The 14,684-nt window shown below is 41.8% G+C and overlaps 1 protein-coding gene across 1 annotated transcript in view; it reads left to right on the plus strand.

Moving 5' to 3' along the window:
• Positions 1–12,711, plus strand: part of LOC310872465 (dynamin-1-like) — a gene marked incomplete at both ends in the record, with an annotated part of 31,264 nt that extends 18,553 nt beyond the window's left edge. The window contains 6 exon segments of the mRNA XM_083784362.1: positions 222–233; positions 331–501; positions 1,536–1,622; positions 3,608–3,762; positions 4,729–4,899; positions 12,651–12,711. Of these exon segments, the coding sequence (XP_083640488.1) occupies positions 222–233; positions 331–501; positions 1,536–1,622; positions 3,608–3,762; positions 4,729–4,899; positions 12,651–12,711 (657 nt within the window).
• Between the last annotated feature and the right edge of the window lie 1,973 nt (positions 12,712–14,684).

The following is a 14,684-nucleotide window of genomic DNA, read 5'->3' on the forward strand; positions in this document are numbered from 1 at the left end:
CCTTTATGTAACACCTGCTTTTTAAAAAATGCGATAAACGTAAGTGAACGTGGTCCGCACCAAACCGACAGCAATCGAACCATGTAAAATCACGTTTCCGGTGTTTGATGTGTTAAAGATGAATGAATATGCATACTTTAATACAACAACTTGATACTACTCTCTCCTCCCCTCCCCCTTCTCCTTCCCTCTCCTGTCCTCCCGTCACCTCTCCTCTGCAGGATAAGGAGAAGGTACGTTCATCTGTTCCTTTAATTACTATGTTTCTCGTTCACCACCATGCTGGGTCTCTCTACTGACCCCTGTGTCTGAAACGTCTTGTGTGTGCAGGCGGACAGCTCAGAGGAGGGGTCTTCCGACGGTCACATCCACAGTCTGGACCCCCAGCTGGAGCGCCAGGTGGAGATCGTCAGGAACCTGGTGGAGTCCTACATGGCCATCATCCACCGAACCATCAGGGACCTAATGCCCAAAACCATCATGCACCTGATGGTCAATAATGTAGGTGCACGCACGCACACACACAACATCTGCAGTATCTTGTTACACGTCCCAAAGGACCTCAACCTCCTCAGAAAATTCCATAGTGTGAAGAAGAAATGGACACAGTGACGCCATTGGTTTCTATTCAGTATTTAAGTCCGACGTCATTTTGTAGTGCTACGTTACGTCCGGGTCCAAGTGGCACCAGCTCCCGTCCGCATCTCATTGTAAATAGAATATCTAAACGCGTGAATCTTTTTACAATGACGTTATTTTTCAGAAAGGAAGCCATTGAGGGTTAAAATGGGTCTTAATGCTTCCAACTCGAGTAGAATTATTAATGTTTTGTACAAGTGTCCATGACAACAAAAATATATGATGTGGAGACAATAAAGACTATTATTATTGAAGGTGGCAACATTTGCTTGGTAAAATATTTCGGGTCATATTTAGAATGTTAAAATTGGTCTCAATGCTTCCAACTCGAGTAGAATTATTAATGTTTTGTACAAGTGTCCATGACAACAAAAATATATGATGTGGAGACAATAAAGACTATTATTATTGAAGGTGGCAACATTTGCTTGGTAAAATATTTCGGGGGCATATTTAGAATGTGTGCAGGGTTGAGTATGTTGAATCTAGTTTGCATTAATGAGGATTTAGTTGACACAATAAAATAAAATGGCGATAGTATCCAGTGTGGGGCAGACGGCCTGTCACAGCCAGATTTGGGAGAGCAGCAGCTTTGTTGTTGCGAGGGAAGCGGTAAAATTAGACTTTCGTGGTTGTCTTTGTCCGACGGAGCGTCACAGTATAACTCTATGGGGACACAAAGGCGACACAAAAGTAGGACCCGGAAGTATCTCAGGAGGGGGCGCTCCACATCACGGCTAAAATACTGAATAGACCGTAAATTAAGCCTATTTTGCAGAGATTTGAAATCCGCCATTCTTTCTATATCCGGCCCGAAATCATTTCGTCACTACAGCGCCGGAACAGCGGTAAAATAGGAGTATGAATCAGCCCTAAAACCTCTCCTCTCTTCACAGACGAAGGACTTCATCCATGCAGAGTTGCTGGCTCAGCTTTATTCTTGTGGAGATCAGAACACGTTGATGGAAGAATCCCAAGAACAGGTAGAAGACGCACGCACGCATGCACGCACGCACACACACACACACACACACACACACACACACACACACACACACACACACACACACACACACACACACACACACACACACACACACACACACACACACACATCACACACACACACACACACACACACACACACACAGGGACCAGTGTTGTTTTCGTCGACTAAAACTAAGACGAAAAATGTTCGTCGACTACCTATTTTCACTGACAATTTCGTCGACAAATAAAAACTAGACTAAAATGTTAGGAAGGGACTAGTGGACAAGAGATCCAGTATAAGACATTTTACACTTGGTTGCGACGTATTTTAGGTGCAGTAAAGGTTAGATTCACAAACTCATGGATATGTCCTCATGAGTCATCAAACAACACGCATGTCACTCAGCACTCCATGGGCTCCAAGTAGCGGCGGCTCCGCCATGGCAGCAGAGACAGCACAATACGTTGCCAACCTCTCTGCCTCGTCTTTGGGGACAATCCCGCGTTCTCCAACAACCTCTAGCTTTGATCAGGCCATGCACCTCGACGCGCACGTCGAGGCGATGTCCCGCACCTGCTTTTTTCCACCTCTGGAATATTATCCATTCAATCAATATTGATTGTTTCACATTTTGACCTAGAAATGATCATCCATGCCTTGGTTTGGTTTCCTCTCGCCGCGACTATAGAAATTCAGCTTCCACCTGCCGCAATAAACCCTCCATAGGCTGTCTCCAATTAATTCAAAATGCTGCTGCTAACTAGGTCTTTTAGACGAAAAGAAAAACAGAGGTAAGATTTTTTTAAGTTCTCCTACAATTTACAATTTAGGCATTTAGCAGACGCTCTTAATCCAGAGCGACTTACATTAAGCAAGAACATAAAAGCATGGGAATACATCACAAGCATGGGAATACATCACAGTATTAAACAGTCTTGCTGCGATGAAAAATAGTGACAAATGTGCCCAGCAGGACCCTGAGGTCAGCTGTCCAAACTGTGCTATCTTATCATGAGCGTTAGTGAGGACCATGAGCGTTAGTGAGGAGCGTTAGTGAGGGGCGGCGGTGGCTCAGGGGTAGAGTGCCTGGATGGTAACCGTAAGGTTGCCAGTTCGAACCCAGGCTCCCCCAGAGTTACTATCGAAGTGTCCTTGAGCAAGACACTGAACCCCTAATTGCTCCCGATGTGCTAGTTGTGCCTTGCATGGTTTCCGCTGCCATCGGTGTATGAATGTGTGTGTGAATGGGTGAATGTAATGCACAATCTCTGTAAAGCGCCTTGGATAAAGGCGCTATATAAATGCACCATTTACCATTTTATTTACCATTTACCAATTATAATGAAGATAAGGTTTGAAAATGGGCGAAGTGCTCATTTGATGTATATTGTATTGTTAATGCATATATTAGTTTAGTTTAGTTTATTTGCACATAAAAAAATAACAACAATACAAAACAAAATACAGAAAGCAAATATTTCAATAAGAAACAAGATTAGTTACATACATGATGTGCTGGACGTGCCAAAAAAAACCAAGGGGCTTATCGAGTGGCCTTCCTATAGAATATAGAAGCTACCAGTTGAGCTTAAATAACAGAAATTAAGATACGAATAATATTGGCAAACCTAAGGATTTAAAAATAATAATAATAATAATGAAAAAATTCTAATAATACATATCAAATAATAACATGACTAGGGCGTGTTGCCCAAGTTTGTTAATACAAATTGCAGCAATCGTCTCTTAAAAGAGACTAGTACAGACTCTGACATGAGACGGTAAGTTATTCCAAAAGTGTGGTCTCCTCTGAACTTTATGGAAAATTGGTGCCGATGTTGTCCTGAAGAAAGCGGAGTGAAGATCAATGGATGCTCTGGTGTAATGATTGTGGATTTCGTTATTATAAAATGGAATACATTCTGAAAACAGGCTCTTTTGTATTGTTAACGCATACATTGTTATGGTGTCGTATAGGCTCATCATCGTGATGAGATGTTAAGGATGTACCACGCGCTGCGCGAGGCCCTCAGCATCATTGGTGACCTCAGCACCACCACGGTCACCACGGCGATGCCCCCGCCTGTCGACGACTCGTGGCTGCAGGTGACCGGCATGCCGTCGGGACGCAGGTAACCGTGGCGACCGCTGTCAGGGCAACCGTGTCTCTCTGTAGGGTGGGGGTGGGGGGACGAAATGACATTAACCCATTCTGACCTGAGATCAGATTCTAAAAGAATGTCTTCTACATCCTGACGGTTTTCTGAAAAAATCTATGATTCTATGTCAGTTGTTCAAAAATAACGACATGTTCAAAAATAGCAGACCTACAAGCTCGTGCTGTGAGCTTGCAGTTTTCAATAGCTAAAGCATAGCATAATGCTAACACCAAAAGGGGTTCCCGCCAAAAATGGGTTAACGCATGAATTCATTAAGTACCTCTCCGTGTCTCTCAATTAAATTCATTGAAGCTGCTATGAGCATTTATTCAGACAGGCCAGCAATGGGTGGAACTCTCCCAATCTGCATTCAAAGATGTTCCTAGAAGCTTTGTCATTGGTCGGAGAAAAAAAAAAACCCCGGTCACAATGACTAACAGGCAAAATCGACCAATGACAAAGCTTAGAGGAAAATGTTTGAATGCAGAAAGGGTGAAAATGATGATGTATGATGATAATACTACATCATCAGTCGAAAATTGTACTGAAGTGTTAATTACTTTACACCACTGCAGAAAGGGCATGTACTGTAGTTGATATTTCATCTGGTTTCCCCATTGGGCACGTTATTGTACTGTACGTGAGACTGGTATACAAAACAAACAGCACACACTGGTGTGTCCCCTCACACAAGACATCAGGGTGAAACATGGTTATACGAGTGTACTGATTTGAGCTCACTCTTTGTGTGTGCTCTAACAGAGGGACTTTGCGTATGCTATACATGCCTGCCTGTCACTTTTGGAACAATAGAAAGCTCCTGTTGTTAATATAATATATTGTACCTTTGTGTGTGTGTGTGTGTGTGTGTGTGTGTGTGTGTGTGTGTGTGTGTGTGTGTGTGTGTGTGTGTGTGTGTGTGTGTGTGTGTGTGTCCAGGTCTCCTATGTCCAGCCCCACCCCTCAGCGGCGGGCCCCGGGGCCTCCTCGCCCAGGGGCCCGTTCGGCCCCCGGACCCCCCGGCCCCCCGTCCCGTCCAGGTGTGTCCCCCGACCCCGGAGTGCCCTCAATCCCCTCCAGACCCAACAGAGCGCCTCCCGGTGTACCGAGGTAGGTACTACACTTGCACACGCTCACACACACACGCACACACACACACACACACACACACACACACACACACACACACACACACACACACACACACACACAGAGCAGAGCAGAGCACATCGGAAGGTCGCTGGTGAGCCCAGTCTGTGTGTTGAAGGGTCCATGGGCAAGGCACTAAAGGCTGCGGCATATTTCAACCGAACAACATCTTTGTTCCAGCCTTCAGTCAGGCCCGGCATAATGCACAGGCTTTAGGAGTCTGAAATCCATAAGAGTCTGTGTGTGTGTGTGTGTGTGTGTGTGTGTGTGTGTGTGTGTGTGTGTGTGTGTGTGTGTGTGTGTGTGTGTGTGTGTGTGTGTGTGTGTGTGTGTGTGTGTGTGTGTGTGTGTGTGTGTGTGTGTGTGTGTGTGTGTGTGTGCGTGCGTACGTGCGCGCGTGCGTGCGTGGTGACTGGGTTAGGGTTACGCACAGTTTTACTGAGGTTAAGGTTAGGAACAAGGTTAGGTTTAGGCATATAGTTTCTGTGAGGTTACATTTCTTGTTTAAGGACTTCAGTGTTTAAGTACAGAACAAAGAATGTTTGCTATCACCACCTTTGTTGAAGAAGAGTCTGGGCAATTATGTTTTAGTCTTCTTATCCTGAGGAATAAGGTTAGGTTTAGGCTTAGTTTAAAAAACGCAAGTCACACACAAGGAATAACAAGGCAGAACTGCCATGAAGAGCAACTACTACCGGCCAATCACAGCGTGTCCTCACTTGTTGTAGAAAAGAATCACACATAATGAGTTGATGAACGACAGAAGGTCAAAGGTCAGCTGAAAGAACCAGTGACCCCGTCCTGACTCTGACAGCCCCACCCTATCATGCAGGTCAGCCCCGCCTCCTACATCCAATCTTCCATAATGACCATATATGGTTATTCTTTCAGAATCTCTATCAGTGACCAGTGAAGATTTTTGCACCAATGGTACGTCAGATGTCTGCGACATCACCGTTTGGCCATCATCTTGTGTGCCCTCATTGTCCAATCAGAATCCCTGTGTGCTCTCCATTTAACCCCTTGTATTCGGTCACGTACTTAACGACATGAGTGTACTATCCACACGCGCATGCAGGGGGCGCTGTGGATGCTGATGTCGAGAGGAGCAGATGCAGAACAAGAGTGATTACTAATCTACTAATCTCTCTCTGTCTCCATCACATTCATTATGTCCCTGTCTGTCTTGTTAATTAAAGGGGCATTTCACTTTATAACACTTCTGGAGTCATTGTAACATCCCAGGCACTTTTGCTTGGATTCAATATAAGATATTCAATATTAATTTGATCAGATACGCTCTTTTAGGAAGAGCTAAAATAAACTTTTTTTTCTTTTTTTTTAACTCCATTTTAACCATGTTAAAACTCATTGAAAATACATCCCTGGTTGTGAGCGGGGATTGAGGGGGTCTTTTGTGTTTTTTCAATGAGAGTTACAATGGGTTTATATATGAAGGGATATCTAATAAATATCAAATATCTAAATATTGAATCAACTTAAACTTAAACTTAAAAACTGTCTGGGGGCGTTCACAGAAGCCTGAGTAGACCTTTAAGTGACCCCAAAAGTGTTTTGAAGTGAAATACTGCTTTAGTGTCTGGAGATCATATTCCTGTGGACATAGTAAATACATTGTTTCTCAACATCCATTTGTACTCCCACAGAGTTAAATGCATATTATTACCTTTCCCCTGTGTTAACACATTTTGGGCGGGAATCCCCTTTTGGTGTTATAGCATTATGTTATGCTGTAGCTATTGGAAAATAGCAGATCTAGAAGCCACCGAGTGGCGCACTATGAGTGCCACTTTGACCTGATCTCAGGTCAAAAATGGGTTAACATAACAAAACAGTACATTCTTTCAATCCATCTTTTCCCTCTATAGCAGCACTGGATCATCACTCACTATATCAGCCTCTGGAGTAGTTGTATGGTGTTCGTCTGCAGGAACACGTCGGCGTCTCGCTGCATTGTGGTGTTTGGTTTGGTAAACGGGGGGGTTGGTGTTTTGGGGCTTAGGGTGGGTTCTGACGGGCCGTTCTGGCTGTTTTGACTGACCGCCTGGACTCAGCAAATGTGGAAAAGCAATATGCAAGCCCTTTTGCAAAGACACAGGGACTCATTTTGCTACTCATAGATGATATAGTGGCAGGAATTATGTTAGATATATTGAACCGAGCCGTCTTGGGGGTGTTCGCTCTATAGGTGTTTCGAGGTACACAATGGAACGAGCGGGGAACAGTTGGTTACACTCCCGACGTTAAATTACTGTATAATTTTTGTATATATGTTTTATCAATAATACAAGTAAGACGCGTGAGCGCGGGAAGCAAACGCAGCTGTTGTGGCAGTCTGTTTTCTACTGTGTGTGTGTGTGTGTGTGTGTGTGTGTGCGCGTGCGAGCGTGCGATACAGCTGCGCCCTCTGGTGGCGGGCGGGTGGTGTTACAGCGTGACAGACAGACAGACAAGCACAGGCAGGCTTCCATAGTAATCGTTCGCTACATTCGCAATCACTCTGTTCGCAATAATCCACCAGTCGAGGGAGGGGTGAGAGAGCTACAGATGTCGCATGGAGAGAGAGTGAGCATGAGCAACTTGGAGTTGACTTGAAGGGACTTTTGTTTTTACCAACGCTGCCCAAAGTGAAGCGACATGGGAACAGATATCTTCAGGTTTGAACGTAGCTTAACAAACGCCAAAATACAGCGAGAGGGGCAGTGTGTTTCTGCAAGCACACACCAATATTACCAGTGGTTTTACTTAAGTAAAAGTATCAATACTGCAATGCAGAAATACTGCTACAAGTAAAAGTCTGGTATTCAAAATGTTACTTGTGTGAAAGTACAAAGGTATTGGCATCAAAATGTACTTAAAGTACCCAAAGTAAAAGTACCCATGTGTAAAATGGTGTCAAATGTAAAAAAAAAAAAGAAAAACATTTTCGAATGGCCGAAATGTATACAGGGCTGAAGTGGTTAATGTAGTATGTTTTGTAATAATAACCAAAATCTACAAAGTAACTTGTAACTAAAGCTAGTAAAATTACAATATTTGCCTCTGAGATGTAGTGGGGTAGAAGTAAAAGTATTGCAAAATTGGAAATACTAAAAAGCATCTGTGCTTTCACTTCAGCAAATGTACTCAGTAACTTTACACCACTGCGCATTAGTCCAGTGGCGGATGACTGCTGGCATGAGGAAAGGATGGGTAGAAATGCAAATGTTGTTTTGTTAACAGTATTACACACAAGCGCAAAGTTGCATACTATGACCTTAATTTAACTGTGTGTAGTGTACAAACTGAGTGTACACACAGAACCAAATGGTAAGTTTCCATTTGGGCCCAGTTGTATACTCTTTGAGTTGCAGACCCGTATGCGGTCCCATTGGACGCTGTTGAGATGCGCATACCATAAATATCATGTCTGTGTTCTGCATCATCATCATTATTATATGTCACAGTTCAACCTCAACTGTCACAAACAGTGTCATTATGTGGTCATGTTCTGTTTCATAGCTGTTTGTTTGTGCGTTAAAATATAACTAGTTTTCTTTTTTTAAAACATGAAGTGCCATGGTTCTATTTACCCCTAAAACATGTTTTAATGCTTTAACCCATTCTGGACGGGAACCCCTTTTGGTGTTTTAACTAAGCACTATGTTATACTTTAGCTATTGAAAAATAGCAGATCTACAAGCCCATAGCGCGCCACTCGGTGGCGCGTTATGAGCTTGTAGGTCTGCTATTTTAGAAAAATCGTAAAAAGTCAGGCCTAAATGGGTTAAACCTCATAATGTGTGAACATACCTAGCAATAAAACGACATGAATGTATACTCCCACTACGCCACAGCATGTGTTATTATTAGATTGGAGTTAATTGTTGTAATAACATTACAGTTACTAGTTCATTATTACAACAAGTTAAGATAATGTCACGTCGGGGTGGTGCACTGATGAAGGCTGGGTAGCCGAAACATTTGTCTATTATTCACTATGCAAGAATAAAAACTAAAGCCATTCTTGTTTCTAGGCTTAAAATAATTGATATCAATATTTTTGGTAAATCTCTATGGAAAAAAACGAATAGTAGATTTTTCAGTGGTGCCAGAAAACCCTATATTGGCTGGGTCGGCAACTGCCAGCGGGGAGTGTTGGGCGGGAGGAGTAGGACGAAGGTTCTACAACCTCCTGGTGGGGGCTCCTCACTGGCAGGTGAGACAGTAGAATATATTGGCATAACCACTAAATTGGGGAGGGAAAAGGGTGTTAAAAAACAATTGCCAACTCTAATAAAAAATAAAATAAAAAGATAATGTTTAAGTCAGAGTTAATTGATAATGTTTATATCAGAATTAAAAAGTTAATACTGTAGTTTATTATACTATCAGAGTTAATATTACAGCCGAGGTAATCAGAGTTAAGGCCAATACATACTCCTTCCGACGTCTGATAGCCTTCCGGTTGGGACTGGTTTTTCCAAACTACAGTTCGGAGAGTCAGGACTTCTGCTGTGGAGGTGCGCGGGGTTCCCGGGGGAAAACAAAGCTTGGAACGATGACAATTTGTAGTTCTATCTAGAGTTTTTCTGACACCGATACCAGTATCCGAAAAGCTGCCGATACTGCCTAAAATGCTGGTATCTGCATCAGCAAGTATGCCAGCTCTATGCCACTCCCATACCATATACCTATAATAATCCGTCATGCAGTCTTCAATTTATTTTGTGTTTTCAATGCTTCAGTTGATGTTGCACATACTGTACTATTTACATTATAATGTTACTAACTTTGTAGCCACACTTTTAACAATTATGAATGCAATTCTGATTTGTTTCCTAGATCAGTATAGCTCTAAAACCTTTTAATGTGAAGGGCCACCATAGCTCTGAGAGTGTAAGAATAGAACCGTCTGTACACCGCCAGAGTTACAGACCTGTAATGGTCCACTTGGAACCCCCTCAAGGAACCCAGATGGTACCTGGACCCCACTTTGGTAAGTGGGGAGGGGTAGTTATGGGATCGGTATGGTGTCGGTACATCTCTAGTCATATCAGCTCCCTTTCCAGCGAAGGATTTGGAGGTCAGAAGGAGTATGGACCGCACTTCAATAGCTTGATTTTACATCCAAAGTATTTGTTAACGTTACATCGTACTTGAGTTCATATTAGAGTTATACGTTGATGTTCTTCACGACATGATGTGAATGATTGTGGGTCACTGTGTCCACCAGGAATCTTGACAGCTAAGGCTAAAACAGATTCAGCATTGTGGGATATGCTGGATGTTGCTTTTTACTGCTTGCTGCCATGAGACTGCACAAAAAAAAAACGACAAATATTTGAATAATACTAGCCTACACTGACACCTGCTGGACACACTGCCTCGAGTTATATGTGTTTAACACATCTATCTGTTACTGACTGTGTCCTCTCTGTCTTGTCTGTCTGTCTGTCTGTCTGTCTGTAATGTATTGTGTTTATGTATGTTTCCACTCTTCTTTCATTGTTCTTTGTGTGTGTGTGTGTGTGTGCATCTTCAGTCGGAGGGTTCCTGTATCACCATCTCGACCATCGAGAACAGACTCTGAGTCCTCTGCCTAGTTCTCTCTCTCTCTCTCTCTCTCTCTCTCTCACAAACGCACGCATGCACGCACGCACACACACACACACACACACACACACACAGATTTTCAGTGTAAGAAATTATATAATTACATTATTTACCACACTAAACACAAACCTAATATCACGTATCGCAAGTCAAACATTCCCAATACTTGACTAAACACACACACTCACGCACGCACGCACACACACACACACACACACGCGCGCACACACGCACACACACACACAGGCGCACACACACACACAAACATTATGAAAAGCACACTGTAACCGTCGAGCACAACCTCACCTTTGGTTAGCGCTGAGCTGGATCATTCTGGTTTTATCTTAGGACCATGATCTCCTATCTGCCTGTACTCTGTGTATAATGCCATGTGAAATAACATACAATCATATGGGTCATGTGTTACTGTTTGTGTTTGTGTACTTCAGTAGTAAGTACAAATGTTTTGATATCAAATTGTACTTGGAAGTAGGCTACCAAAAGTAAAAGCGCTAATTATGCAGAATGTTCGTTCCATTTCAAGTTATCAAATGTTATTAACATCTTAAAATAAATAGCAGATCTACAAGCTCACAATGTGTCGCACCCATAGACTGTAAAAAATATGGACAAAGCGTTCCCCGGGTCTAACATGGACGTAAAATGAAGCCTGTTATACCTGCACTGTAAGTCGCCATCTTTCTAGATCCGTTTGGGCCCAGCTGGCCATTGGCTGGCTCCGTTTGGGCCCAGCTGGCCATTGGCTGCCCAGACAACGAGGCGGGACTTCCCCCCTTCTTCTCCGTTGGTTTTTATTTTGACTCGAGTGGGTGGGGAATCCCGATCATAGACTGTAACGGTAGCCACGCCCCTCAGAACATACGCAACTTTATGGTCATTTATTTTATAAATGGGACCATAATTTTCCAAAAAGAATATTATGACATTAGAAATGAGACTTTAAACTAGTGACTGGAAGCAGAAAGTATTCATGACCATGTTTATTAAGGTAATACAGTCTAGGTGAAGTTGGGCCCAAATACATGGACTTCTATGGGTTTTTTTGGGTCCAGTGACAGCGCCACAACAGGCCATTATATGAACTTTCAGGAGTTTCAGGCTTCACAAAATATCTGTCTGACTGCCCCCCTGGTCGCACCACGATGCATTGTGAGCTTGTAGATTGCCTATTTTCAAATGGCCGAAATGTATATAGGGCTGAAGTGGTTTATGTGTGTGTGTGTGTGTGTGTGTGTGTGTGTGTGTGTGTGTATATATATATATATATATATATATATATAAATAAATCTAAATCTACAAAGTAACTACAGTTTTCAAATAAATGTAGTGGAGTAAAAGTGCAATATTTGGAGCTGAGTAGAAGTAAAGGTATTAGAAATTGGAAATACTCAAGTAAATTACAAATACCTCAAAATTGTACTTAAGTAAATGCACTTAGTTGCTTTCCACCACTGTGGACTCTCCAAAACTGTTACTTTTCAGGAAATGGAAAATAATATGTTTTCCAATGGATCCAGTGTAGTTATTTATAGTCTCAGAAGCGCTTAATACTTTTCATTGGTTCAAAATGTATCAAACATACATTTATTTATTCTTTTGTAGCGTAAAAAAAAGGCAGATCTATCCCACAAGCCTCTTGTACGCGAAGTAGGGCATTCATAATATTATGAGATTCATGGGGATACGATACGAGACATTTCTTCCCTGACAGCAATTAGATACTATAAAAAGGAATATTGTTCGGTTTCCTGGATACCACGTAAACACTCGTTAGCTCAGCTTGCTAGCGATTTATTTGCAACCAATTATGATGCAACACTTCTAGACTGGATATACTTTTTTTTTTAATTGTACGTCTTGTGCCATGGCGCCGTATGAAACCAAATATAATTTCTGTTTTGATCCAACGATGTTTGTGGAACTTCTCTGGGGATTTGATGTGAACGCCCAAAGTGTCTATTCAATATGAATGCATCCCCCCCTCCCCCCACCCTAGGAATTGGTTTTGACTCTTTGTTCATATTTTTTCCTTTATTTCTTTCTGTCTTTCTTTTCTTCCTCCTCCTTCCATTCAGTCGGCAGAGTAAAGGTAGTCCTGCCCACGGAGAGAGTCCCCAGTCTTCTATTGATGGTTAAACACGCATGCACGCACGCACGCACACACACACGCACTGCACACACACACACACACACACACACACACACACACACACACACGGTGTGTAACTGCCCTTCACAACACATTCAATATGACTGATTGTAAAGCTGTGTGTGTGTGTTTATTAAGAATCTCAGAGTCACTTCTAGACAGTGGAGGAAGACGTACTCAGACTTTTTGCTCCAGTAAAAGTATCAATACCACAATGTATAAATACTTAATACAAAAGTTTTAAAAGAAATTGGCTATTTTCATATAGACGCAGTATAAATTATTGCTTAATTGGTTAAAGTATGTTTTATAATTATTTCAATCTACACAACGTACCTTGTATAACGTTTTCAAATGATTGTAGTGTAGAGTAAAAAGGTACAATATGATGTCTGAAATGTAGTGGAGTAGAAGTATTGAAAAGTGACATAATGTACTCAAGTAAAGTACAGTACTTTCCACCACTGCTTCTAGGTTTGACTAAAACTCCTCACACATTGATGGAGGTCATCATGACAGCTATTTATGAAACTGAAGGCTGTTAAAATATAACAAAAGCTTTGATAATCTTGTAATTGAATTTGATCAGATGATCTAAATGTAGTTCATTTTGTAATCATGCATCTACTTTCTGGGTAGACTGATCAAGCATAATAGTCTGCGACTGCGTGTGTGTGTGTGTGTGCGCGAGTGTGTGTGTGTGTGTGTGTGTGTGTGTGCGTGTGTGCCTGTGTGCCTGTGTAAAAACAGAGATGTAGGAAACATATAACTGAAACCTTGTAATATCATTGTTTAATGTTTTTTTTACGTTTATTTCTTAAATGAATGCCTGTACTTTGTGATATGACGAGGAGCTGAAATAGCCACCTTGTGAAAATTGCACGATGTGGCACGCTGTGAGCTTGTAAGATAAGTAAGCAGGTCAGAGAGACTTAAGGCTTATACATACTCCAGTTTTTGGTGATAGCTTATCACCTAAAACGGTGATAAGAGTTGAGGCCGTCATACTCACGGTGATGTCCTTAAGGATTGACCCCGCCTCCCTGTGGTTTACCCAACTTCTAGACCAATCAGTGAACGGGGTGATATAGCTCCAGAGTGAAAAGACTTGTCCGATAGTAAAAACAGAGAGATGGGTCTGTGTCCGCGGTGATAGCTGATCATCACCGCGACTGACGTAATTGTGTAGTTTTCCAACCCTTTAAAAACTGCACCGCGGTGATAGGCTATCACCAAAAACATGGAGTATGTATAATTCTCACTCAGTATGGGCCTGAAATAACGCGGGAGTAATGAGTTCACATAACTAACGTACAATACCCAAGGATGTTTAAGATTTTGTTCAGCTTATTTTTTCTAGTGTGACACCATCCTATGGCAAAGTATGAATCAGGCTTAACTGTGGCGCTGACTTGAAAAAAGAATGGGCTCAAATTGAGCAGTTTTTATTAAGCCGTAAGTTGTTTATTGCGTGTACCACCTCAGATGACTACATTGCTGGAAGAAAATGCAATTATTTTTTAACTGAGGTTTTTTTTAAGCTCTGTCAATGCTACAATTTCTATTTATCTGTAGCATATTTACATGTAGCCTATTTATTTATTTATTTATTTATGTATTTGCCTATTTATAAATTAGTTGGCCTATTTTTTTATTTATTTTATTTATTGAATAATACAGTTTACTGCCACCAATGACAACTTACCCGCTGTTAAACCTAAAATGTTGACATTTTGATTCTGTTATTCTGTCCAAAACTTAACTTAACTCTTTCATGTCAGTACATGTTTGTGTCATTATAGTGGTGATACGTGAACGTATTTGAAATGTTACATTAACTGATTGAGAAATGAATATTGAGCCGTTGTTTTCCCTGTCAGAAACACTGTTCTGTCCAACCACTGTTACCCAAACATTTTTCTTTTCTTTTCAAATGTTTTTTTTTTTTTTTTAGCTTGAG

This window comes from Protomyctophum parallelum (genome assembly GCF_964188405.1).
Source record: "Protomyctophum parallelum genome assembly, chromosome: 15".
Taxonomy (NCBI): domain Eukaryota; kingdom Metazoa; phylum Chordata; class Actinopteri; order Myctophiformes; family Myctophidae; genus Protomyctophum; species Protomyctophum parallelum.